The sequence below is a fragment of the Corvus hawaiiensis genome, chromosome 21, assembly GCF_020740725.1.
Source record: "Corvus hawaiiensis isolate bCorHaw1 chromosome 21, bCorHaw1.pri.cur, whole genome shotgun sequence".
Taxonomy (NCBI): Eukaryota; Metazoa; Chordata; class Aves; order Passeriformes; family Corvidae; genus Corvus; species Corvus hawaiiensis.
Genome location: NC_063233.1, coordinates 136,973 through 164,020, shown reverse-complemented (window position 1 = coordinate 164,020; position 27,048 = coordinate 136,973). Strand labels below are relative to the sequence as shown.

Genomic DNA, 27,048 nt, shown 5'->3' with positions numbered 1-27,048 from the left:
ATGGCAATTTTTAAATGTATTTCCTAGGAACTAGCCAGCTGTGGATGGAATAAGAAAGAAAAACACACCCTTGCTCCAAATATTGTTGCCTTTACTAGGAGGTTTAACCAGGTAAGTAATTTGATTGCTGTCATGAACAGGTACTGTTTGACAGTTGTCTTTGAGTATAAAGTTAAACGGAACTACTCATGTGAATTAAAACCTATTTTTCCAAATCAGGATTAAGATTTTTAAATTACAGCCTCTGTTTTCAATTGCTTTGTCCACATTTTCATGTTGTTCCTCTAGACCATTCGTTCCTAATTATTAGTTCCTAATATGTTTTGCTATGGTGCAACGTGAGCAATTTTGTTCCTTTTTTTTTTTTGTTTCACTTGCTAGTTCAGTTTTCTTGGTGTTGTCTCACTTCTCTACCTCTTCATGGTAGTGGTAATAATGCTCCAGGGCAGTTGCAGTGATACAGATGAGAATTCATGGGATCAGAACTTTTTTGTTTCCTTACCCTGTTTTCTTCCTGGAGCCTTGTGAGAGTTTGCAAATGTTTCATCTCATGGACTAATAAAGTCCATTTTTTTGTAATAAAGTTAAATGTGTTTACTTTACAGGTCAGTTTTTGGGTTGTACGAGAAATATTAACAGCACAGACCTTAAAAATAAGGGCAGAAATACTGAGCCACTTTGTGAAAATAGCAAAAGTAAGTGCAAATTTCTTACACTGTCATTCAAAACCTTAACTCCTTCTTGTTTGTTTCTGGACTACTCGTGTGAGCCATTGTTGGATTGCAGAGGGTAACAGTTCTGTTTTAGCACATCTATTATGTTGTACCACATGAGTAAGATAAAGGCATGAAAACTGTTCTTTTCTACTTGGTTAGATGCAACTACCCAGTTCAATGTGACTCATCTTGTACCTCTGCCTACCAAGTTTAAAAGTGGTTTGAATTGTTGGTGGCCAGTTGAGTGTTGACAACATAAAAGGAGGTTGTAAATTGTTTTGGTTTTTGTCTCCCACCATTTTCAAACTTAAACTTTTATGAAAAGAAATTTCTTGCTTCTAAAATAGCTGTTGTGAGACTTGTATTCCTGCTTGTGATACGTAGTTGCTGGTATAAAGCACTGCATTTTACTCTTAACTTTAAAACAAACAAACAAATTTAAAAATATTTATCTCTTCCACAACCTGTGGTCATTCTGTTTTATATGACCCTGAGTGACACAGCACTTGGATCAAAGTCCTGAGTGCTAATTTTGTATGTGAAATTGTATATGTGTGTAGGTAATTAAAATAATATTTTCCATATAGTACAAAACAATTTTTGCATTGTGCATATTTCCAATCAATTTACTTAGAACTTTTGTACTTATAGAAGAATATTTATCTGTGTAAGTTACTGGCACAAAAAAATAGTCCAAGTAATAGGAGAATGTTCAACTTGGAGGTCCTAGGTTGCTCTTAGAAATAAGAGTTGTGGTGCTTGTTTGGGCTTTTTTTAGCCTGCACAAGGGGGAACACTGCCCTCTTTCATTCTCTTGCTTTTTTCCTTTTCCTGCTTTTCCCTCCATAAAGTCCAGATCTTCCTTAAATGCTTCTGAGCAGTGAGTAAATGGATCACTCAAGGATGAATCCAGCCTCTTTTTAAGCTTTACAAAGAAGCTACATGACAGCAATTCTCATTTTTCTATTTTCCATTTTTATTCTTGTTGTAGCAAGCATTATCATCTTGACAGCTGTATTCCAAAGTATTGTCTGCCTGAGCTCTATGTGTTTTGATTAATTGTCAACACACAGAATAAATTTAAAGTACATTGAAGTGAGGTAAATTTTTCCTATAAAACAGATTACAAAGGCAAAAGTTGTGTTAATTCTGAGAGGATTGTCAGCATCTTTATGTAATGTTTTTGCTTAAATCTTTAATTTCCAAAAAAACCATAAATTTTCAAGATCAATGCATCAAATACTTTTTTCCTATTTTCTGTTCCTGAGGGAACAGCCTTAGAAAATAACAAACTGAAATCAAATACGGTTTGTATTCTCTAAACTGAAATGCCTATTATATTGATGGGTATACTTGTAAAATTGGCAACTTTTAAAGTGGTCTTAAGAATCTTGCACATGACAGCATTGGATAATATTGTTATCTGCAGTCGTAGATGAAAACTTGGTATTTTATTAATGAAAAAATAATGGTTTATTAATGCAACTTTGATATTAATTAATCCTGCTTCCATTTTCAATGTGCTAAAAGCTATTACTCCCTTTTTTCAGAAGCTTCTGGAACTGAATAATCTTCATTCTCTTATGTCTGTGGTGTCAGCACTGCAAAGTGCACCTATCTTCAGGCTGACCAAAACTTGGGCTGTAAGTGTTGCCTTGACCATTGTCCCTTCTGTCTTGTTTGAATTCTGAGTTTCTTTGGAATTTGTCATATTGTAAACTCTGGAGGAAGATGCTTTTATGTTTTTGTGGTACTGTGGTAGCAGAAGTAGCGGCCTGTTACATGTTTTGTGAAAAGTAGAGTTTTGGCTGCGTATTTGTAAACAATCTATTTTCCTGTAAATTTCCTGTTTTCCTATGTGTTCTAGAAGCCAGTGGTTATATGCTCAAGAAGACTTCGGTTGATAAGTAATCTTAGAACAGAACGTGTATCAGTGTCCCCTTATTCAAAACATAGTGTATCATTTAATACATTACCTAAAAGGAAGGAAAAAGGCATGTTACAAATATACAAGCATTAATTTTGTGATTATTGCGTGATGCATTTCAATTTTTATTTATTTTAGAAATTAAAAGCATTGATAATTCTGTTTTCAGAAACTCTGTCCCTGGAAGGCAGAACTTCTTAGCAAAACTTAAAGTAAATTTAAATATTTCTTTAAAGAGGAATACACAGTTATAGGTTATTTCTACTGTATGTAACATTTAACTGTACAAAGGTTTGGGTAATTCTCATCAATTAAGTATTCCACACACCATGGATCACACTGGCTGTTCAGAGCTTATAAATAAAGATGGCTATATTTAAGTCTTAGATAAGTTTATCAAGCTTTTTAAATGCTTGCAACTATTTTGTGACTTGATTGCTCAGAATAAGGTTATAGTCTAATAAAAAAGTAAGTGCCTGGTGTTTTGAGCAGCTTGATGAAGCTGGAACTTAAATAGGGAAAATTGCTCTTGGATGAAATGAACTATGTGACTAATTTGACTTAGACCTAAAGAGGTGCCAGGCTCTTTGTAGGCACAGTAGTTCAAAAATGCAATACATTGCAGTGGCAGGGCCTCTAGCAATTCTCTGTGCTGATTAAAAGAAAACAGCAAAATTATTCTGATACATTCATTTCTATCCTTTTTATGTTATTTTTTTATTAACATTATTTATCCTTTTTATGTTATTTTTTTATTAAAGCTTAGTACAAGAACTGGAATTTTCCAGGGGAAAAGGGATATGAAGGAATGTGCTATGGAGCAGCTGTCTCTTGTCAGAAAGGACACATGCAAGAAGCCAGAGTACAGTGCCATAATTCTCCACTCACTCCAGCTTGATTGGCTTTTAAAACAATCTTAAAAATACTGCTGGAGTTTCTTAAACCAGCTGAAACAGGGAATGTGTTTTTATAGCTACAGTTGCGTATTTTAAGTTTACTTTTCAGCCTCCTGTCACTAGGAGTTTTTAATTCCTAAATGTTTTTCTAGTTGTCTGTAGTAAGTCTAAGAAATAGAAAACGTGGATTTAATATCACAATGGTTTACTTTCCATATACTTTCTTCTGAATAGTTTTGTCATACCTTTGATAAGGTACTGTTGAAATGGCATAATTTGCATTTATTTAGAGCATTTTCCATTGCTGTTTGTACTTCTAAATTCAGAGCATTTTTAGCAACTCTAAGTTACGAGAACATTGGTGACTGTATAATAACATACTTTTTCTCTAAAAGTTTAATATTGCTGAAGTTATTCAAAACTGATGTCGTGATATGAGAATCCTTGACAAATTAGTCAGAAATAATGGTCATATTTTTTCATAGCTTGACTTACACTGAATTGCCTTTTTTTTAACAGCACGTTTTCAAACATTGTGCTGCTTTGGGTGATGATGATAAAGTTAGTCATACCGAGACTGTGCTTTCCTTTACTCCGGGCAATTCAACAAGTTATTGATTGTTGGGTTTGTGTGGATTTGTCTTTGAAAATTTTATGATCTCCATTTTCTCTGTAGCTTTTGAATCGGAAAGACAAGACCACCTTTGAGAAGTTAGACTATTTACTGTCTAAAGAAGATAATTATAAAAGGACACGAGAGTACATCAGAAGCTTAAAAATGGTTCCTACGATTCCATATTTAGGTGAGTGTGAACAATTACATTATTTATCTGTAGCTCATTGGCAGACAAGTGCTAATGTACCATGTTGTGCACCTGAAGAACACCATATGTAGAAGATACGGTTCACTCCATTTCGTATTTAGAAAAATTAGGTCAGATTGAGATTTTTAGGCTATACATGCTTCTTGTAGGAGTTTTTCTCTCAGGTGCTGAATAAACACACATGTAAGTCAATGTGAAGGTGTATTAAAAGGGAGACCTACAGTTAAAATGCTGTCCAGTCTTGATATTGTCTCCTTTTGTGACATGCACCAAGTAGCCATTTGATGAATTGGTTTTTTGGTCAGTGTTTTCGCCTGGGAATATTTCTGCACAAAGGTTATTGTGAATGAAGGTAGTCCGATATAATGAACCATTTTCTGGCTTTATTAGTGATTTAGTAAGATGCTAAACTGCAGGTAAAAAGGATGAATGTTTTTAAATTGCTGACCCTGGGTAACAAGAGCTCAAGAATTCTGCTTAGCCTTCCTGGGCCAGAATTGCGGTCTCTGTTATAGTAACCTCTAATGCCTCAATAGATTTATCTTCTGTGAACACTTGCACTCTCACTTTAAACACACATGAACTTGCGTGCACAGCACCCAGCTGGCAGGATTTCCTCAGCTCTCTCCAGTACCATATTCTTTTGCTTGAATTGAATATGGTATTTTTTACCTTCACTAGATAAACCCTACCTTGTTCCTTACGCAGCTGGAGGCTACTCCTGACATTATGGACTTCAGTCATTATTTGTTGCCTTCGCAGTAAATCTTCAGTTACCTCTCTTCCAAAAGGAAGAGTCCTTGGGTTACTTGATCATGCCTGGTGCAGATGCCACTTGGCATCCTTGACAACTTGCCTGGGCAGCATGTCAGTCCTGTATCCATTTTTAGGGGAAGAGGGTGCACATGGAGTGCACTGCTTGCAAAATTCAAGATAGAAATGCAGGATAGATTTTATGCACTTAGCTTCAGGAAGCTTTTTGTGCTCTACTTAATAATTTCTAACATTCTATTACCTCAAAGTTTAGTAGCAATAATGAACTGTTTATTGTAATGCTAAGATTATGCCTTTTTTGGCACTGGTTTACTTTTTTTGTTTTATATGGAAAGTCAGGATTTTTTTTTTCCCCTTGTATGTAACACTGTCTGTAGATTTTCATCTTCTGTTTTACTGTTCAAGCAGTTTATCTCATAAATCCTTCTGTAATTCCTATCGGTCTGCCCTTCTCTTTGCTTCTCTCAATTAGCTAATATCATTAGCAGATTTTTGTTCCGCTGTTCATTCCCATTTTCAGATCACTTACGAATAGGTCGAGCAGCATGAGTCCCAGTACAACTTGCTGTGGAAAACAATTAGCACTGCTTATCTAAAATACTTCTTATTTAATAAATTTGACAGCCATTCCTAATGGCCATACTTCTAAAACTGTCTTGAAAACTTGATTCGAGTTATTGAAACTGCTTTGTAAATAACTTCAGGTTTGAATGAATATTAGCTTATCAAAAGAGAATATTGTTTCAGTGAAAAATTTCTTCTCAAGGAAGACATTACTTACAGAACTGCTTCTTTATTCTGTTTAAATGAACAAGTAGACTAACAGCTGATTTTAGGAGTAACTACTGAACATAAAACAATTGAATGAGAGTGACAAGGTGTGAAGATTTGCAGAGTTCATGGGAATCCTGTTTTGTGCTGTACAGCCTCTTGTCTCACTGCAAGAAAGTTACTTAGTTGTTAGAGAATGGGAAGCCTGAGATTGTTTGAAATGAGCTGGAGAATGTACTGGGAAATTAAAACTGCCACTTAAGTTTTCCAGGTACTCTGGTTTATAGAATTGGCTCACAGCCTTGTGTAAGAAGTGTTTTAATACTATCCAGTTATTATTACATCACTCCAAGCCACTTCTAGATAAGATTTAAAATATTTCTGAAATGAACTTAAGTGTTACAAGCCTAATAAAATACTTGGGTAATGAAAGTGAAAGGAAAAAATCGGCATGTTGCTGAGTTACAGGATTGAATCTGAAATTCCTGCTGTTTTCTAGCCAGTCTCCATGAGACTTTGAATCCTCCTGCATATGTTGTATCTGGCGTTTCATACATGAGAGACCCTCTCCCTGCTGATTACAAAGACTAGGCAGTGTTGCTGTTCTTGTAAAGTAAAGCTTTCCCTGCATTCTAAGAGATGCAGTTGGACATTTTGTGTAACCAGATGAATACAGCAGACAACTGCTCTTATGTTTCCAACCAGGCTATAATATGAGAAACTAATATATTCCTTACTATGTTTAAAACATCCAGCAGTTGTTTTGTTTTCAGACAGGTCTTTCAACTTTAGAGAGAGAAGGAAAGAAAAAAACAAATCATGGGATTGGCAAGGCTGTGATGTGGACTGTTGGAAGTGTTCAGCCACAGTGTGATTTAGGAAAAAATAGCAGTCACATTGTTTTGAAAATTCATGGGTGTAATTGCTAGCTACAGCTCTTTCTTGTCTTCATGGCTGGTGATCTTTTAGGTTGTCTCTGTATGCTGTAGAACAAAGAAAGATGGGTATGATGTTATAATTTATAGATTTGTTGCACTGTTTGCTTTTTTCTCCTTGGAATACAACAGTGGGGCAAAATCTGGAAACTTTGAATGATAATAGAACAGTTTCAGGAAAGAATTCTTTGGAAATGTGTATGCAAAATAACTAGTTGTTGTCTGAGGTAACACCGATCTTGTGACAGCTTTTTGTCTAAATACTGTAAGTGGAGCCCCACTATTTCATTCCTGATACATAGATAATGTATTCGTTTGACAGCATTTTCTTCACTCTTCCGAAGAAGGTAGAGATATTTCAAAAATTCAGAAGAGCAACCTCAATTTCTAGGAGTTTGCTGTTGCAGGACTATTCCTATGGCACTTCTTGAAATGGAGGTTTACAGGAGAATTGAAGTTGTTAGAAATCTTCTCCATAGTGCCGCAATTCTCTCTTGTAAAAACTCACCTAAGGTGCTTTTGCTAATGATAGGAAGGTGTATTGTATGGGATTTTTAGACTGCAGTGTTGTCAAAGATGTACATTTGGGGAGCGATGAAATAATATAATTGAAACCTTTGGAAATAATTAGGGAAACAGCAAAAACTAAGGCCTTTCACAGTTTATAGTAATGTCATCTACTATAGTAGGTGGACTTAGTGGAAACTGAGTTCTGTTGTGTGAATTTTTTAAAAAATAAGCATAGAAATTTTGCAAATCCGTTATTTCTACCAATATACTTGCCAATAACTTCACAGTATAAGTTCCAAATTTCTAGTGTTTGTTTCTGATGTGCCAGGCTCTGTTTTTAAAATTATTTTATGCAAATTTTATGTAAAAAATTAGTAAGTTCTCTTCTCAGATGTGGTATCTCCAGGTAATCATGAACAGACTTCTGTGCATTATCTTTTTTAATTACATGGATGAGTATCTAGGTAAATCATTCACCTTTTAGGTATAAAGGTTAAGAAATGCGATTATTTTAACAAAAGACTGTTAACTTGGACGTGGGTTTAAAGCCTATTATGAGTGTATACTGTGAAGATGTATCTGCAGCCATATCTCCAGCTACAGAAGAGCAACGCTAATAGCTTTTCTAGGGAATGCCTCATTCTTGCGATCTGCACAATGGGTACCTGAAGTTCTCTGGGTTCTTTCCTCAAGCCAAGCATGAAGTAGGTGTAATGCTACTGGTTGTAAGAGCATTGCAGCCAGGATTTAGGGCCATTGAGTATGCTTAGGTGCATTTAATATTTCTTATCTAAAACTTAAATCTTTTCCAGAATCCAGTAGACAAACCCGTGGAAGGTAAAGCTTGAATACCAGTTGAAAATTTTGGGCATTCATTTCATTTAACCTACAAAAAGTTGTTCCTCCTTGGGCTGTTTGGAAATTCTGTATTTTTCTCAGCTGAAAATTGTTTTGGTTTTTATGTTGCAATATTTAAACACTTCACACATGTGAACAGCGGTTGCGTATCAGAGTTTGTTTGAATCAGAGGCGGACTGATGTGAAGTAATGTGAACTACAACAGGATGAAATCTGAACATGTCAAAATAACATTTGTTACTTTATTAAGGGATTACAATATTACAGGGGTAATCTAATATATTAAAAACCCTACTTTCAGTTATATACAACACATGCTAAATCACACATCATACTGTGGTAAAGATGTGATGAGGTAATAAGGGAAAAGTATGCAAACACACACAAACGCTCAGTGTCTTACAGGCTGACCAAAAAAATATGTTGAACTTCTGGAGGCTTTTACTCTGCCTCTTTTATGCATTTTTTAACTTGTATTTTTTGTAGTAGTTGCTGTTTTGTAATGGGTGTGTTAACAATCTGTTATAGAAACCTATTTCAGAAGAATATTAGAATTATGGCAGTCTGTATTTCATAAGTGTGACTGACCTCTAAATATAAATTGAGTAATTCTATTTAATAATTTGACAGTAATGTTATAATTGTGAAATACGTTAAAAATAACTTCTCTTGGCTACTGATAAGTTCTCTATATAATTTTTATCTAAAGGCTAAGGATATTAAATAGCTTATAAATTGGTATCCATCATTTGCCTGCAAAGTTGGATAGACCCTTTAATTTATATCCAGCCATTTCTGATTACAGAGGCTACACAGCAGGTAATCACTGAAGTCAGGTACAAAATACTGTAACAGTTGTGTAGTATAATATGTTGGCTATATAGCACATAATACCTGTTATAAATCTGGATTAATTTCCATATGCAAGTAATTACTTCATTTTGGTAAGAGAAATAATTAGTTTTTAATCTAAAATATTTGAATTAATGGTGAATTTTTATAGGAGCAGATTATTTAAATGCTCTTAGTGAAGGGAAAAGGCCAGATTTATGAGGATGGTAATGGTTTGAGTATCTGCTCTCAAAACAGAATTATATACTAACTTTATTCACGGTAGTTAATAAAGATTACATAATCATCACACTAATGTACATATACCAGCTACATAGTTCAAAGGATATGATTCCTGTGTCAAATGATTGCTTATAATAACAATAATAAAACTCTTGCTGTACAGTTTGTAATATTTCCTGTATTTGAGAATATTTATACATAACATACAAAAATACTTAAATGTGGTGGCAATATTTTTATCATCCAGACTTAATTTACAGGGAATAAAAACCCGGCAGTTTATCTACAGTTTTCATCTAAACTGTGAGTTCTAATAGTACCAAGACGTGTTCTGAATGTTATTACAGTTCCTTTTTTTTCATCAGCTCTTTTTCCTGGGATGATTCTTGAAAATACAATATACAAGCCCTCATATCAATAAATGTACAGTATCTTACATTCCTTATTTCTGAAAAGATAATTTCAGGTAATAACATCATAGCTTTATGTGATTTTTAGAGCAATAAAGCAAACCAAGAGAAGAGTTATTTCAGTGAAATGTGTTAGGGTTAGGTCTTATCATCATAACAACTTTCTTTAGTGAATATGATCCTCCCCGGAATTCAGCCCAGTAAACACCATCCTGATATCGACTGCGGTAGTGTCCTCCACGATACCAGACCCCATTGAGATTTGAGTGAGCACACGCATTGTACCACCATCCTCCCTTCTGGTAATGAGCACAGTTACCTGCAAAGGAAAGCTCCAGTTCAGTCTGAGAAATAAATGAAAAATCTTAAAGCAAGCAAGCTATGTACAAAACTTGGTTGGTTGTTTTGGGGTTTTTTGGGTTTTTTTTAGTAACTGTATGTTTAACACGTAGATATCCTGTGATACAAGGTGAACTTAGGCTTCTTCAGGAACCAGCTAAGTAGTTACGTTCTACAGATAGAATCCTTCTTGTTACTCTCTCTTGCCTGAAAATCAGTGTGTGTTACTGTCTCAAAAAACCATCCATAGGGTATTTTACAGACCCTTGTCTAGTGTAAATGACTTTTAGTTTTGGTGTTAGCATGTGTAAGGGTTGACACATCCGTTTGTACTTCATAAGGTACTAACTGACAAATCCCTTTGTAAGTGCAATTTCTTTCTTTGTATGTATAACTGTAAGTATTTTTCCTTTTTCAAAAAAAAAAGATTAAAGGGGTGGGGGGGTGGGATATAAATGCAAAAATGGCAAGGCAGCTGAGAGGGACCTCCTACCTGTATATACGTCATGGTCCCTGTCTAGCGTGGTGAACTGTTTGCCGTTGTGCCAAGTGAAAGAATCTCCTGCGTTGCCGTTGTAGCGTCCCAGTCTCAGCTTGTAGTACTCACTCTCAGGCTCCAGTCTGAAGCTGGCATACTCAGCAAATACTTTTCGACCTGACCAGTCTTCCATTGTTATGAGCAGTTTGTAGTTGCCTTGATTTGTTAACCAATAAATGTTTTCTAATCCAAGCCAATATTCTCCATCTATATTACCAAATCCTTGCTGTAAAGGAAGCAAGAGAAGCATGTTAATATCCTGCATCTGTGTTAGTGGTAAATATGAGTGTATTCTTAAGTAGAAAACTGCAGTAACTTATTTTATAGAGACTTCCTCTTCTGTAAGGATAAACACACAAGTTCTTTTTCAAGTAGGCTCTTGGCCAGACTCTAAAATCACTCTTTAAATTAACTTTACCGATAAGTTTTAGAGGGTGGAAAACATTAACTGGCTCTCTCGTCCTAACCTTGTATGTCTCCCAGTTCCTGAAAAAGTTGACAGAGCCATCCAGACGTCTCTGAATGACGGTCCAGCCACCGGGGTCATGCCGTTGGTCACACCAGACCTGCATCAGCTGGTTTGTGTTTTCTGGTTTTACAAGATAGATGGAGCTTGTGTCATGGCCGTCTTCTAATGCTTGTAGACAGTCTCTCCAGGGCCCTGTGTCAAAACAGAAGGGCTCTGCATCAAACTGCCATTGAGCATATCTTTAATGCAGGGCAGTATTTGAACTGGTAGCTTTTTATAGTAGATTGGTTTCACTGAATAGTGGATTTGGTTTTCCTCTTATTGAAGGACGAGTATCCACCAAGTGTTTTCAGACAGGTGCATTTATTGTAACTTTATTTCTGGAACATATCACAATGAATTACTGCTAAATGTAGATTTTCTAAAAATTTATTTTTTTTAAGGCAGCTGTACTGGTACTTTTACCATCTATTATATCTTCAAAGAAACATAAATATGAATGACTCCATAGATCAGTAAGAATTTCCTTCAAAACAAAACAGTAAGTTTGACCTTTATTCTGTCTTTGAGAAATTCAGCTTTTTAGATCCCCAAAAATGTCACTGGCAGAGACATTAACAGTGGAAGCAACAACATAAATTCTGATTGTAGGTCTTAGTGCCGCCTTAATAAATTACAATGTAACATAGAAATTAAGTTGTTTTTTTTTTTACGTGGAGTGCTTGTGAGAGAAACTTTATATAAATGAGAACACTCTTAAAATGCTTTGCATTCACAGACATAGCAGTTAACACAGTCTTGTTTTCAGAAGGAGAGAGAATGCATTTTTTCCTTCAGTTCAGTAGAGTCCATAAAGAGCTTACACTTTTTAAAGTATCTTATATTCCTGATTTTTTAAGACATTTTCTCCAATGGTAAGATAGATTCCATTTTAATGAGTCTGAGAAATTCAGATATAAATGATTTAGCATCTGTGTTGATATCTGTAGATAGACTCCCCCAGCTGCTTCCTGAGCAGAAGAGTGAAGCCAAAAAGAATCCTCAGGATTAGAGATTAGAGCCCCTGGATTGATTCTCCCTGCCCACTGAAGGAGTAAGGCTTACTCACTGAAGGAGTCAGGCTTGTCAGATCTTCTCATTAGGAGCCTTACTGAAGCATATACTGCTATCAAGAGTAATTTCTGTTTTAAATTATCTCAGTCCTATGCTTTTTCATAATTCCCTGTCCAACACTAGTAATGGTACTCAGCAAATGAGTTAGAAATAAATTAGTTTCATAAAAATGATCTCAGTGTTTTGGAGATTATGTTTTTTTTGGTCTTTTTAATTCTTTTAATCGGCAAGTCAGTGTACAAAGAGGCAATCCAAGTCTTTGTTCTGTGGCTAATGAATGCTGTGTTCTTGTTGCCTCAGTCATAATCAGAGAGTGTACCTGGAGTTGTGCTTCTAAGCCCCTTCTCCATTTCTTTTGTGGCTAACTGTTTAGATTTCTGGAAGTTAAGATGCAGATGCTGTGCTCTGTCACACAGTTGCACGGCTCATTATGAGAGGGGGGAAGAAAATGTTAATGAGTACTAATAATGTAAATTGCTCTGGTTTATTTTATCACAATATGTATGTAGTGGCACTTACTAAAAATAAAAAAGAAAGTCATTATTGAAGAAACTCCTAAAATAGTCAAAGAGCTTTGATCTTGTCTTCATAAAAATAAATATATAGCAGTATGCAGTATAGTATTTACACCATTCTAATCTTGCTGTTTCTTATATGGCACATGGCAGCAGTGCTCTACTGCACACAATTCTTTTTTCTGAAAGTGATTTAAGATGAACTTTTAGAAATATGTCAAAGTAGAATTTGCCACTGTTTTTCCATGATAAGTGGTTTTTTGTCAGATAGTAACTTTTCAAAATTTCCACTAAGGTATTTTCCCTTGAAAAAGAGAGAACACCCTGACTTTAAGGTAGGTAGTTTTGATAAAATCGTCTCTAGGGAGTCATAGAATCACAGAAAGGCTTGGGTTGGAAGGGGTCTTAAAGCTCATCTCATTCCACCTCCTTTCCACAGGCATGGCCATCTTCCACTAGGCCAGGTTGCTCCAAGCCCCATCCAGCCTGGTCTTGGACACTTCCAGGAATGGGGCACCTACCAAAAAAAAACCAACAAAAAAACCACAACCAGAAAACAAACAGCATGGACAAAGTTTATAGTAAAGCTACTGAGAGTAGTAAGACTATAGTAAGACTGTGATAAAGAGAGAATATTGGTCTACTACTTTTTGAGAAAGGAAGGCTGTCAACAGATTAATAGAAGACATTCATTATTTTTCTTGTATTTTGCTTTGGTTTTCATTGCACAGGTTGGCTATGATCAGATGGTTAGTACAGCCAGGAGCTTTGGCTAAGGTTGAGAACTCAACACATACTATGGAAAGGACTGGATGAAGTATGGGTGGATTTTTTCCGGTGGCTGGGCAGTTGTGGTGGTGGGTTTTATTTGGTTTGTAGGATGTTGCTTGTGGGTGTCTTTTTGAGGGTCCGGACACCCAACTGAAGCATCTTTTATGGCATTAATTGTAAGGAGGGGTTTTGTTTGAGATGTGCTTTGTGAATGGAGAATATTCTGGAGGATGAGGAAAAGGTATTAAATGTTTCTTGACTGAAAAGAAATGTGAAGAGAGGGGAAGGAGGATACCCTGGAAATAAAAGCTTAATTAGCTTAACTTCAGTTGTTGGAAATTTGCTTGAACAAATAAAAAGCTGCAAGTGAGAAAATAAGAGAATATTATAATCAACTTGTGCAGGAGAAGCATGAAACTTCTTTTTCTGAGAAGTTACATAATCCAGGGAGAAGGAGCAGATGTCAAATCTTAGAATTGTGCACTGCCAAAGGGACCTCAGGAGATCAATGTGAAAAATTGCTGAATAACCAGCACTTCTTCAGGTGAAGATCTGGGAGTTCCACAGGGTTGCAAACTGGTTCCAAATTAGCGTTTTACTCTCCAAAAGCAGGAAAATGTATGAGGATAGATCAGTGAAAGTACTGTGCACCTGAGGTAACTTTCTGTTCTGCTGTTTGATAGTGAATCCTCAGCTCCAGTTTAAGGACTTGAAAGCACAAGGAGGATGTGCACCAATTAACAAGTTTTCAAAGAGTGTAAGGGAATGAAGGGGAAAGGTATTTCACTTCCAGAAAGATACGGGAATACTGTTGAAAGCTTGAACCTACTTTGAGATTGAAGTAAAAATGTAATTATTAAAGAGGCCATAGTGTATTGCTCCAGAGGAGTTGTAGTAGACCTGATTTTCTTCTGAGAACTTTTCCTTATATAATAGATCAGAATTGTGATATTTCTGGCAGAGGTTCTGCATGCCACAAATGCAGGCTTTGGTGAGCTCATCTTTGGCAATTCCATGAAAATGCTGCTTTGTAGCAAAATGGTTTAGAGACTTTAAAGACTTAAGAGACTCAGTGCTTTCGACTGAGAGACCTTAACTCAAGTTTTCTTCATTGTGAGTATTTCCATGGAGAAACAAGCTGGGGGTCTTTTGGTTTGGTTTTTAACATGTGGCAGTTGCATTATTTGATAGCCCTAAAAAGTTTGTTGATGTCCTTTGGAGTATGTTGCAAATAGCCAAGAAATACACGGAGTGCAGTTCCCCTGCATTACTTTATTTCAGTTAGCTCCGAGTTCAGAGATCTGTGACTCCCTGTCTTTTTTCTGAAGAAGATATGTGTCATCCACACAGTGAAGAGCAGACCTTTCTTGTATGGAACACATACCTGAACTGTTTTGGGTATGGTTTTTTTCAAATGTGGGACCATAGGTGAAACTGAATTCTTTACCTGTTACTTTTGTAATCACGTAGATCAGTTGTTTCCTAATGTGATTTCACATAATTTAATCTTGTTTGTGGCAGAACTCCTAAGACTCTTCATAAGGTCTGTATAATATCCCCTACTATTCCACCACTTCCTTCCTTTTTCTCCTGTCTAGAGCACAAGTGCCCCAAGTAAGATACACAGCAACTATGTATTCCTTTGTTAATTACACAAGCGCATTATCGTATGCTAGATCAACAAATTTGTAGTAACTTCATAAATGTTTACACAGTGTCAAACTCTTTCAGATGTCATGACTTGTAGCAGTTCAGTCTTGAGCAAGGGTAAATAAAATTTAGATGACTTGATAGTAAGATTTTTTGAAAGTCCTTTATCTCATACATATAATAAAAATGATAGGTTTGTCTTGGCAAAGTCGCATGAGAAAATCTGTGGGGCTAGTGTGTCTGAGTCTTAGACATTCACAGTTCATTTTTTTGCTTTCTTTCTGTGTTTGTACTACAGCATATATGTAAAATTTGCCAGCTAAATAAATTCTGACTGCATTTTTGATTATTACAATTAAAATATTGCCCACTGCATATTAGCATAAACTGAAGTAAATGTATCAGTAATACTACTTACCAGATGGTTTATCAGTTGAAGTTGGAATACTAGTAACTGCAGGCATGGTTGGCAAGGTAGGTGGCAGAACCTTTAAGTTCTGATCACTTTGAATCTCATTAGTAGATATCTGGTTATTAATACGATTGTAAGTAGGAGGATGGTACACTTTAATTGGTGGTTGTGGAGTTTGTGGCAGTGGCTTTATGGATGGCATTCTTTGACAGTGTTCTTCCAGCTGGGCAATTATTATTGTCTGGTTATTGGCAATTGACATCAAATGTTGATACTTGTGCTCTAAGTCTTTGTATTTGTTTGCAAGCTGCAACATATCTGCGGTTTGGTTCAAAATCTTATTTTCAAGTTGAGAAAGTTCTAAGGCGTTATCACGTTTTCGGATAATTTCATGTAATAGCTGCATGTAGAGTTGTGTGACACGAGAATTCATATTTCTGCTCTCTTTTCTTAAGAGTTTAACTTCATTAACAATTCCACCATCCACCTCTACCAGTTGCTGGAGAGTTTCTATTTGTCTCTTTTGTTTAAGAAGTTCATTGTTAAGTAACTGTAATTCTTGTTTATTTACCCTGTTTTCAAGCAAAACTTCAGGCTCCTTAGAATTTACACAAATGGCACCTGTCACTCTCTGCTGAGGTACAATAAAGGTGTAAGTGCATTTGTCCTGTGTGTCACTGGAACGCTTATATCTGTTCATATAAATGAATTCTTGATCTTCTTCCTTGTCATTGCCTTCAAATTCCTGTGTTTCACTTGTAGTAACTCCCACAACAGTTACTAGCATTAAACAGATGAATCTTGTTGTCATCATGATCCTCTAGTTCTGGTCAAATATTCTTCTGCAAAGAACTTCCTAAAATCTGTTTTAAAATAAATTTAATAGTAAGTAAGGAGTAGGAAATCAGTGTGGATTTACAAATAATAATCTCTTCTAAAACTTACAAAATAGTACATAGTAACTATGAGTACAGATGAGGTACTTTTCTTGTCCAGCATCAACTTCTGTTGATTAAAGTGGACATCATGGGGATTAGTTGTATCTTTCTATGGTCAGAACTGTAGTTACTAGTTGCTAGTTCATCTAAAGCCTGCCAAGAACCATAAGAAAGTAAGCAATAAATAAAAGGATTTCAAGAGTCCTTTCTTCTAGGCAAGTACCACAAAAGTTTCCAAGATTGATGTTTTCATTTAAATATTAATTACACTTTCCATTTCTTACAGTTACAAATACAACCTTTAAATGTAAACAGAATGTAAATTAATATGCGTATTAATGCTGCTAGAAGTTCTAAAAATATCAAATAGTTAATTTGCAGTATTTTATAACTGCGTATATATATATTGCAAGAGATACAGCTTAGGTGACATGTAACAATTTTACTTTATTCAGCAGTATTGAACCTCCATTGTTTAAAAAAAAAAAAAAAAAAGGAAAAACTTATTTTACATTAGTCCTTAATAACTGTAAATTAAAAACTCTACTACTCAGATATTATAGGCAGTAAAATCTGTTATTTTTCCAGACTAGTAGAATTTACAGCCGAAACATTTACTGTGACTCTCACTGGAGACACTGTCTCTACACTCAGCCTAGTCATCTCACTTCAGAGTTCCTTCATGAAAGGGGAAAAGCAGCTGCGTCTGTGTATGGTGCACAGTGATCTAAATCAGCTGGTACTGTCTACAGGCAACTGCAACAGCTCCCCTTTGGTGAAATTACCCTAACTTATTCTCCACGCAGATTCATATTCAAGGTGGAAAGCTGAGGCCTTCACAATCTCTTAAAAAATAAGTCAATACCAGAACTTTGTAGGCAACAGTACACTCGGAAACATGGGTTTAGCATTGTCACTGCTGCCAGAAATGCCCATTTCACAAACCACTCTCTGATCAGCCACTTGAACAGCACTTTGATGTCATGTATTTCTAAAGCTTTTTTGTTGTTGAATTTTAATACTCATAAGCAACCTAGTTTTCTTAAATAAAATGAATGAAAAATGCAGTGTGGAGTTTTTTCAGTGTATAAAAAGACTTGATACTTTTTAACCAAGGTGGTGTTGCCATCCTGTTTTTCTTTGCTTGTAAAACATTTCAGAGGGAATAACCAGTCAGTATTTAAGTATCTATCACCTTACATCGTTAGTACCATAATTTTTTTTAAATTACATGAAATGGTGATAGTAACAGCTGTGAGAAACTGGAGTGAGTCCAGCTGAGTACACCCAGCATGGATTGCTGGAGGCTGGCAGACATGATGCATGAAGAGTAGCAGGAAGAGCACGGTTTGTGTAGCCTCCAGAAGAGAAGGTAAAAAAAGACATCTTAACTGCTCTCTTCAGCTACTTAATGGGTGTTCATAAAGAAGATTAATTTCTTTTTGGAAGTGCACAGTGAAAGTATATGGTGGATACAAATTACCTCAGGAAAAAATTGGGTTTTATTAAAAAATGAGCTTCACTGTGAGGGTGACTGAGGACTGAAGCAGTCACCCAAATAGGTGGTAGATTCTCCATTCCTGGAAATACATGAAGTTTTGATTTAGGTAAGGCTATGAGCAGTCTGATCTAATGTTGAAACTAGACTTGCTTTGTATGACAAAGATAAGGTCCCATCCAATCTAAACTGTTTTATGATTCTAGGCAGCTGCTGACTTTTAGGAGTTTGGTTTTTTTTTTTTTTAATTTCAAGCTAATAATGGATGTGCATCCTTAATTATTCATACTGAGAAGAGAGATGGTTGTCATTCGTATTTTTCTGTTTTTGTGAAATAAACCATAGATGTTTCTGTAAAAGACTCAAACAAAGTGACCAGGACTTAATCCTTCTTAAAACTTTTGGATATATCTTTTTGCCTCAGTTTCTTATTTGGAATAAACTCATTTTCATTTTGCAAGTAGAAAGGAATTGTGCTGTACAGAACTTTTCAAAAATCTTGAAAGCATGTCAGGTGAAAATCTGGAGTTTGACACGGTTTCTGTAAGGAAAGCAGTGCTATTTGGAGCCCTGGAAAACAGGGAACGTAAATTCACCTCAGACAGCTTTAACTTGCATAATCAGCATTTGCACAGCAGGTCACACTTGGAAAACCGGGCAGTTTTCCAAGCCTCATGTTCCTGCACAGATGACTGGTTTTGCAAATGTCTCTTGCATTTAGGTGTAAAACAGTTTTATTTCACTGTTGGAATTTTAATATCCTTTTCTCCCCCCTCTAAACCTGTACTTATTGTGACCATGGAAAAGAAACTAATTTTTTCCTCAGAGTTCACTTCTGTTACAGCTCAGATGTTACAGCATCTCATGTCTTTAATTGAGCATGGCTTTGGGGTACCCATACTTTTCTGAGCTGAAGAAAGGGCAACATCTAACAGATTTTTCCTCCCAATTTTTTTTAAGAACTGTGTAAGAAAATAATGGGACAAAGTTCATCAGCCTCATTATAACATACCATCTTAATGATCATCTAGTCCCACTGCCTGACCATGTGGGTGACCCCTCTCTAGGAAGCCTGTTCTAGGGTTTGACCACCGGTTGCAGACGGCAGGCCACCAGTGAATGCCATCAGCATGATTAGACTGTGCTGAAATGTTTCTCTGTCATTATCCTGCCTGTGTGTTACCTTTTCGAAGATGTTCTTCTTACAAGAAAAATGAGTGGAAGGAAAATCACACTGGTAAGAGAATGCCCCAGTACAAACAGAAACGAGAACCATACTGTCATCAGCTGTTCTTCTTGTAGTCTGTTTATGAAAATTTCCTAAGTCTCTTATTTTCTGTACTTGTTTGGTAAAAAAAAAAAAAAGTGTTTAGAATGAGGCCTATTTGTTGCATATTGGGAAGGACCACATGAATAAATGACATTCCTTCCTTTCTGCAGTTGGATTAAAATGGAGTTCACAACATGGTCATTTGAACAACTCTCAGTGATTAATCTTCCAGGGACAAAAAAGGCTTCCTGGAATGGAGGAGCTAGGGAGGGAAGCCAGAGAAACAATTTTAAGGAAGGATTTAATGCTTTTTTAATACCTTCCTCTTTGAGTAGCAGAACATCTGATTCTTAGGACATTAGGATTCCTTTCCAGGTGAGAGGAAGAACGTATCTGATGTCTAGGACATTAGCTTTCAGTTTTCTCCTGTGCCCAGTAATTGCTGATGCTCCTTGTACTTGACTGCTGCCATTGCTTGCTGATCATTCAGTTCTTCCACTTTCTCTGGCTCCCTTCCTCTCACCCTCTGCCAGTAGCTCTTCTGCAGTGGCCTGGGAGGAAACTATCTTACTAGGGCTGTATTTGTTCCCAGTGCAAAATTCCACTTAGGCAGCTGTAGACTTTTCAACCTAAAAGCACGCTTGCAGGTCTGGGGCAAATTTTCTTAATTACTGGAAATACAGCGTGTCTGTCTCTTATCCTCATGCATACTGACAAAACTTTAACATACAAGCATACCAACAAAACACAGGTGAATGAAGCACACTTAAAAAAGAAATTATTTTGATTAAACATCAAATGGAGCTTGTAATTAGACTGAAGTAATTTTATTATTCCATTTCTAGATTCTAGCTGTTCAGTACTCATAAAAGCACTTTTCATGGCAGTATATTTTACTTTTTATTCAGGCGAAATGCTTTTTTTTCCTGTTTGTCTTTTGCCAGTATAACTGCATTTGTATGAAAACGTTTGGCAGCATTGTTGTGTGGCATATAATTGTCCCAGCTTTACACTCCTAGCCAGCACAAGTGCTTTGGTTAAAATTTCAGCTTGTATACCAGATGTTTGCCTATCTGTGTATATAACTAGAAGTAGGTGGTTTGCTCATTCATTGTTTACCCAAGTCAGGATGTTTTCATGATCTGGTGACAAAAGAGGAAATAAACTTTCTGAAAGGGATATTGGATGTTTCAGCATTTGATTGCTTTTTCTGTCTTTTAGAGAAAAAAAAGTAAATAAAATCTTACTTTGGCTTTCCTTTGAAACATTTTTCTGTCCTGTATTCTGTCTTGCTTATATGCACCTTTTCATTAGTCAAAATGTTACCTTTTGATTTTTACAAATATCTTGAAATTTATCTATTTCAAGAAGATTTTAGTGTTTTACAATATAAAATTTTATAGATGTTTCACAACCTCTTGTTTAATCACTGTCATGACTGAAATTACAAAGGTAAAAATATTTTTACATGCAAAAATATTACTGTTTGGCAAATATTCACTTCTGTTTTCAATCAGCTTGCCTTAAGAAGGAGCATTAAAGGTAGCAATGTCAGCACTATGGTCTTTTTGGGTTTCAGCTACTTAAAATATGCATCATATTGGATAATCCAAATTGTATATCTTTTTTCATTATCTGCTGGCTTTGATGTCATGCCTTGGGAGATCTCATTTTTACTAAACAGACTGGTTAACTGTCTCTTTCAGGTTTTATGAAATATTTTCCCTATGAGATTTCTGTGTACAAGTGAAGGTCCGTCTCCATCAGATGAAAAATATGACTTATCATAACAATCATAAAATCATTAAGCTTATCTGAAAATGCTGCCAGTAGCTTGCTTTTTTTTTTTTTTTTTTTGCTATGGCTGTTTTTTGTTGAATTAGATTTGTTCATACAAGAGACACTTGCCTTATTACTCTGGCAAGAAATGTGTATATGAAAGCCTCAGTATATATTGTCAACACTCTTGCATCTAGATCTCAAGTGGTTTTGCAATGTTGAGTCTTTCAACCATTGAGAGATTGGCATTTGTGTCTAGGAGTTTATACTACATCCGTTTTACACCTGTGCTTTTCAGGGTCCTGCAAAAAGTAGAGCCAAAACAGTAGGAAGACTACTGGATGGTGGCTGAGCACTGAACTTTATTGTTGCTTAGGATTACAAGTCAGTTTAAGGAGGAAGGGTTTTGATACTTAAGATGTCATCTGCTCTGTAGCATTTTGGAAAAGTACAAAAGCAAAACAATGATCTGTGTGAATCTTGTGTGGAAAACCTTAACTAAGACAAATGGGTAAAATAATTCCCTGGATTTCATACCAGAATAGAAGTTTTGTATCTTAAATTGCATTATTACGGGTTATTTCTACAGATAAGGACCATAGCAGATCCCAGTAGGTAAAAGCAGTAGAATTGCTTCTTGCTACTATTTCTTGTTGCTATTTCAAATATTACTGTATTTCTGTGTATAGTAAACTGCTACAAAGCCAGAGAAACATAGGTGTGACAGTGTGATGCATTCATAGAAAGGCAGCTTTTGAACACGTGATACGTGACACTCACTACCCTTGGAGAGACTCCTTTACAGAGAAGGCAATTTTCTGTGCTAAAACTCATTACACAAGAGCATTTCTGGGGACTTGAGTAGCTATTTGGACTGCAGTATAGTTGAGTTTACTGCAAAGATAAGAAAAAACACTACCAGTTCAGTTTGTGGAACTGATAGTCAGAGCCTGGTATATGATGCAGACAGCAGCAAATCTCACTTTAACAAGTTAGAAAAGATTTTTAATGGCTTGTATGTTGCAGCTGAGGAACTAAGGAGGCAAGACTAGTTTACTGGGCTATGATAATTTTTGTGAACAAGGTGATGCAGTAGGTTTCCTACATGACTTAGACTTAAGCAGGAGTGCTCAGAAGCTGTCAAAATAAAATAGGATTCTCCATTTAAGTCATTGTATCTTTGGGATAACAACTGTTGTTTTTACAATAATCGTTGTCACTCTGCCTCCCTAAAAAGACTCACAGAGTATTACATACCTTAGAAGTTAATTTCAGGATTGTGGGGGTTAATTTTTTTAATTATTTCACTCCATTTTCTGTATAGGGTTTTATTTTTGTGGTGTGGGTTGGGATTTTTTTGGGGGGGTTGGGTTTTTTTGTAATAGGTGACTTTCATTTAATTAAAGAGTGGATAGGCAAGGTCCAACACTCAGCATTTATTTCCATCTCTACAAATTGCTCTGACTCAGGAAGGGCTTACAGTCTAGAGGCTGGATTGTTAAGTTTGTGTAGGTCCAGCGTGCCAGAACTGAATGCACTGTAATTACTCTCACACATCAAAGCCTTTTAGAAATACCCAGATAGATGAAAAACACACATATAAAAAGGATGACATACACACTTTTGCATAACACTCGTATTTTCTGAAATGGTTGCTTTGACGATGAAGAAAAAATGATACCGTACATACAGATGAGCTCATTCAGCTACACTAAACCAAAATTCAGCTCTGTGGGTTAATCAGCTCTTTTGTGCTGGTCATATTTAATAAAATGAGGCTAGGACTCCTTCTGATGGGCTGGCTTCTCCTCCATACCTCTGATATGCCATCTTTTGTGCAGAGTCCTCAAGCACTGAGGCATGTAAAGGAAGGCATGTTCACAAAAGGCATAGTGTTAGCTATGACAGCATTTATTCTCAAAAAGATAAACTGCTGTATTTTATTGTGAAGTCATACATAATTTGATAACTGTGCATTCTAAAGAAGAAACATGAACAGCTAGCAACACATCTTGACTGTTTAATACTTTTTGATACTAAAAGGTGTTTTTAGATTAATGCAGTTTTACATTTTTATTGCATTATAAAAGCAAATGAAGCAAGGGTGTTGAAAATGTAAAATCCTGCTATGCAAAGATCAGAGGGCTTGGTTTTGCATTTTTTTAACAAATCTTAGGTTTTTGCTTCTGCAGAATCCTTTGATAGCCAGTGTTTGTGGACTTACAGTTAGCTGGCATGTTCCAGGCACCAAGCCAGTAATATGATCTGGATTTCACAACACCATTGTGATAAGACAGACAAGCATGAATTTTTTGAATCTGCTTGCTTTCCTACTCCCTGCCCCTCGTCTTAGAGCTCATGCTCTGTTTTCACTCCTTCTCACATTTTCTTCCATGGAATTATATTAATTTATTCTCTCAATTTTTACCTCTCGAAGGTAATCTTCAGACTTAATGTGAAGTGTGTTCTTTTCTAAGGAGAGGGACTTCCACTGCTGCAGGGTTTCTTTTAGAATAAACTCACATCTTGACTTTTAGATGAAAAGTATTGCTGTGAAAAACCTAGATACTAATTTTTGTTTTCAGTTTTGTAAAAGGAAACAGCAATTTACAGTGGAAATACAGCACAGTAATATGTACACCATATGTATTGAAAAAACTTTAAAGTTGGGCTTGAAATTTTAAAGTAAATACATAGGAAAGGGCTGACACATAGTAGCATGCAGTTTTAGTTATGAAAACATGATACTAAACTGAATTGAGAAATTTAATTCCAAACTTATGGAGGGAATAACTTTTGGGGGGTTTGCCAGTAGTTACTTGCTTCCCTTGTAAAAAGCGCCACACTGGCATTGACCAATTAATTCCTTTAAGATTCTTTGTGTTAAAATACATTATCTTGACAGATTTTCTGCCCACTTAAAACTGGTGAAATTTTGGTTCAAGCACAAGTTCCGTTTTCTTAAAAGGTAATACTTTTTCTAATGAGGTGAATGGATGACTAAAGCAACACTTCAGAACGAGAGTGTCTTCGTGAGCTCTTAGAGAACTTTTGTTTTGAAATACTGTAAGTTGCTGCAAGAAACTGCAGAAGATTATGTATCTTTTGTTGCCATGTAACTTTCTTTAAGTTTTGGCAAAAGCTTTTTTTTAGTTACAAGAAGTACAAATTTTCTTCTTGATTACCAAGAATTTTAGTTGCGTTGTTTGTGGATTGTTCTTTGTCTTTACAGAAGTTCTGTCATAGATGTGGAATGTAATTACTGAAAGAGAGCACTGCTTTTGTTGTTGCTTCCCTTAACAGCGGCCTCACCTTATTTTCATTTAATCCAATCACTACCAGAAAGTGCTCATACTGTGTGTGCTCATATGTGTGCATGCACATTGTCCATAACAGCCTTTAAACATATTTTAATAAATGTGACTCATTTTACCCGTGAAAAATAGCAGTTAGATCGTGTAATAGTTTGATGCCTACATTAATGTACTCATAAATGCTAGTTTCTTTTTTAAATTATGTTTTTGTGAAATACTTCAAATATTTGCTTTATAGACTGTTAAAGTATCAGAAACTTTTGTATCTCCCTAATCAGACATGAGTGTAAAAAAGACTGAATGGAGATTTAATAATTTTTAATACAGATACTCCTTTAGGAAATAGTATGTCCTAGAAAAACTCTTGGAAGGCAAGTTTAAGGAAGTGTGAAGATCAAAGTTACGTGCAAAAATAAGTAAGTTTTTTTTTGGTTTTTTTTTTTTGTTTTTTAATAAAATCGTATTCTTGAAAATAATATCAGAGCTTTCACTGCCTGGCATGTAATGTCTCAGCTATCTTTACAACTTTTATTTTAATAGGTGACGGATTTTTTCTTTGGGCTTGGGGGTGTTTTTTGTTTGAGTTAATACTCAACAAAACAGGCTGGCTGCTTTATCTTAGGGAGCAGTCCTGCTCTGATAAGCGTACATTAGCTGGGTGGCTCCGTACAGGAGCCATGCGTCCGGAACCAGCCGCGCCCGTCCCGCAGCCCCCCGCACTGCCCGTCCTTACCCCGGCTTTCTCCTCGGCTTTCTCCCTCCGCTCCTCGGCCGCTCCCGTCAGCAGCGGCCCGACCGCGGTGACATCGCCTCGGCGACCCGCAGTCCGCGTGTGCCGTGCTGGGACTGGATGGGACGTACTTGGGACAGAGGCGCAATTCTTTTCCTTTTCTGCGTTTTTCTTGCTCAACAGCGTTCTGGGCTCGGCAGCCCGGGCTGAGCCCTGCGTCCGAACCGGTACCTTCCCGCGGGGTGCTCGGCGCTCCCGGCCGACACTTCAAGCGGCCCGGAGCAGCCTCATTTGAACCCCTGCTCTTTGTGGCAGGCTTATCCTAGCCGGGAAAGGGAGAGAGAAGGCAAAGCAGCGGCGAGCTGCCCGGCGCTGGTTGGACGGGCGAGCTGCCTCCGCCCCCGGGCCGCCGCGGCAGCGGGGCTGCCGGGAGGAGCTTCGGCCACCCCGGCCGAGCCCTCCCCGCCCACGGTGCGGGACCTGGCCCTGTGGGAAGCCGCATTTCAGCCGCTAATGCCGGGGTTAAGGGGAAATTCGGGAGACCGCGAGGAACGCGGGCCCGGTCTGTTGGATCAAGTGAGAGCGAGGGTGTGTAACTGCACGGGACTCGGCCCCAGAATGGGGGGGCGGCCACTTCCTGCCTTAAAATCTCGTCAGAGCGAGCTGGGGGATGCAGGGATGGATGTTCATCCCAGGCACTCGGGCGGGCGCAAGCCGAGACAGCAGACGCATTCACTGTAGCGCTGAGGGGCTCCTTTCTTAGTACTTCCTAGGTCATCTGTGTCAGGAAACAGCTCGATACCAGAAATAAAGGAAAATAAAATTGCCCAAATTCAAGCAAGCTCTTAAAACACTCTAATGCAGATTGAGAATTCGTTATTTGGCTGAACTTCAGTGCATTTTGTAATGGTTCTTGCTACTTGTCCAGGTAATATAAAGCCTGTTTCTCATCTGAATGCTGGGAATTCTTGCAATTTTCCTAGAACCTTTCTAAAAATTTGCTGTTATGGAACTCTCTGTGTGTGGAATGTTATTAGCTATCACCTCCAGGTTTAAAAAAGATTTGTCAAATGAATGAATGTAAAACCTGCCTTTATAACTTGCAGGGAATCCTGCAAAGAAATTAGCAAAATTAAAGGTGAAACTTCGCAACATAAAATTGTTATTTTTTATTACAGTTTAGGAAACCAAATGGTTGTTTCAGTCACTGTATGTCATTGACATCATAAGAATGCTATATCATACTGTAATAATGGGTTTGTTTGAAATTTGTCAGTCAGTTTTGAAGATCTTTGGGTTTTGTAGAATTGCAGGAAACCAATATGAGAATGCTTGAATTAACCAAAGGACAAATAAAGAGGTCTAAAGATACTGTATTAAAACTAGTTCTGTTCAAGTTAAGACATGAACAAGTAGTTGCTATTATAATGATACATTATTTCCATCATAAAAGTGAATGTCAGAAAATACCCCACGTCTAGCTATATTACACTAGCAATTCAGTATGCCTTAGGCTTTTAAAGTTTTTTGTACCTTTCCTTTATGGTCTGTGATTCCTTCAAGGAATATTAATGCCTCTAATTATTTACTATTGTTGTGTTACCATTATTTTCTATTTTAACTCAGAAGCTTATTCCTTTCCATTCTAAAGAGAGAGGACCACTGACTGGAGTGGCCATTTCAGTGCTAGTTGGTAGCATAGTCTGGATGCTTGGGATTAAAGCAGTCCAAAGCTTTTCCAATGTACCAGCTTTATATTGAAAAAGCAGGCTTAATAGAACCAGAAAGTGATAATTCTATTATGTTTTGACTGATTTAGCAATATTCCCATTAAACTTTCTTTCAACATGTATATGATTCACACTCCTTCCTTCCCAATATGCTTTTTCAGCCGAGGGTACACAGAGCTGCTCAAGGGAGGGAAGTGGGAGCAGGAAGAGCCAAGGGAGTGGGTTTCCATGAGTGTTTGCCAGGATATTGGAGTGGTTGTTTCCTGTCGTCGTTTCCTGATCAGTTT

General features: G+C 36.8%; 2 protein-coding genes across 10 annotated transcripts in view; one reads left to right on the top strand and one right to left on the bottom strand.

Moving 5' to 3' along the window:
* Positions 1-27,048, top strand: part of RALGPS1 (Ral GEF with PH domain and SH3 binding motif 1) — an 86,367-nt gene that overhangs the window by 12,218 nt on the left and 47,101 nt on the right. For all 9 annotated transcript variants that reach the window (XM_048325829.1, XM_048325828.1, XM_048325824.1 and 6 more), the window contains 4 exons: positions 28-111; positions 606-695; positions 2,267-2,359; positions 4,216-4,342. In XM_048325829.1, the coding sequence (XP_048181786.1) occupies positions 28-111; positions 606-695; positions 2,267-2,359; positions 4,216-4,342 (394 nt within the window). The remainder of the gene's footprint in view (positions 1-27; positions 112-605; positions 696-2,266; positions 2,360-4,215; positions 4,343-27,048) is intronic.
* Positions 8,434-25,407, bottom strand: ANGPTL2 (angiopoietin like 2). Its single transcript, XM_048325834.1, has 5 exons — positions 25,035-25,407; positions 15,509-16,365; positions 11,040-11,233; positions 10,528-10,798; positions 8,434-10,014 (listed from the first exon to the last, which is right to left on the bottom strand). Exons 2-5 carry the CDS (start codon positions 16,314-16,316, stop codon positions 9,815-9,817), a joined length of 1,473 nt encoding a protein of 490 aa, XP_048181791.1. The 5' UTR covers positions 16,317-16,365; positions 25,035-25,407; the 3' UTR covers positions 8,434-9,814.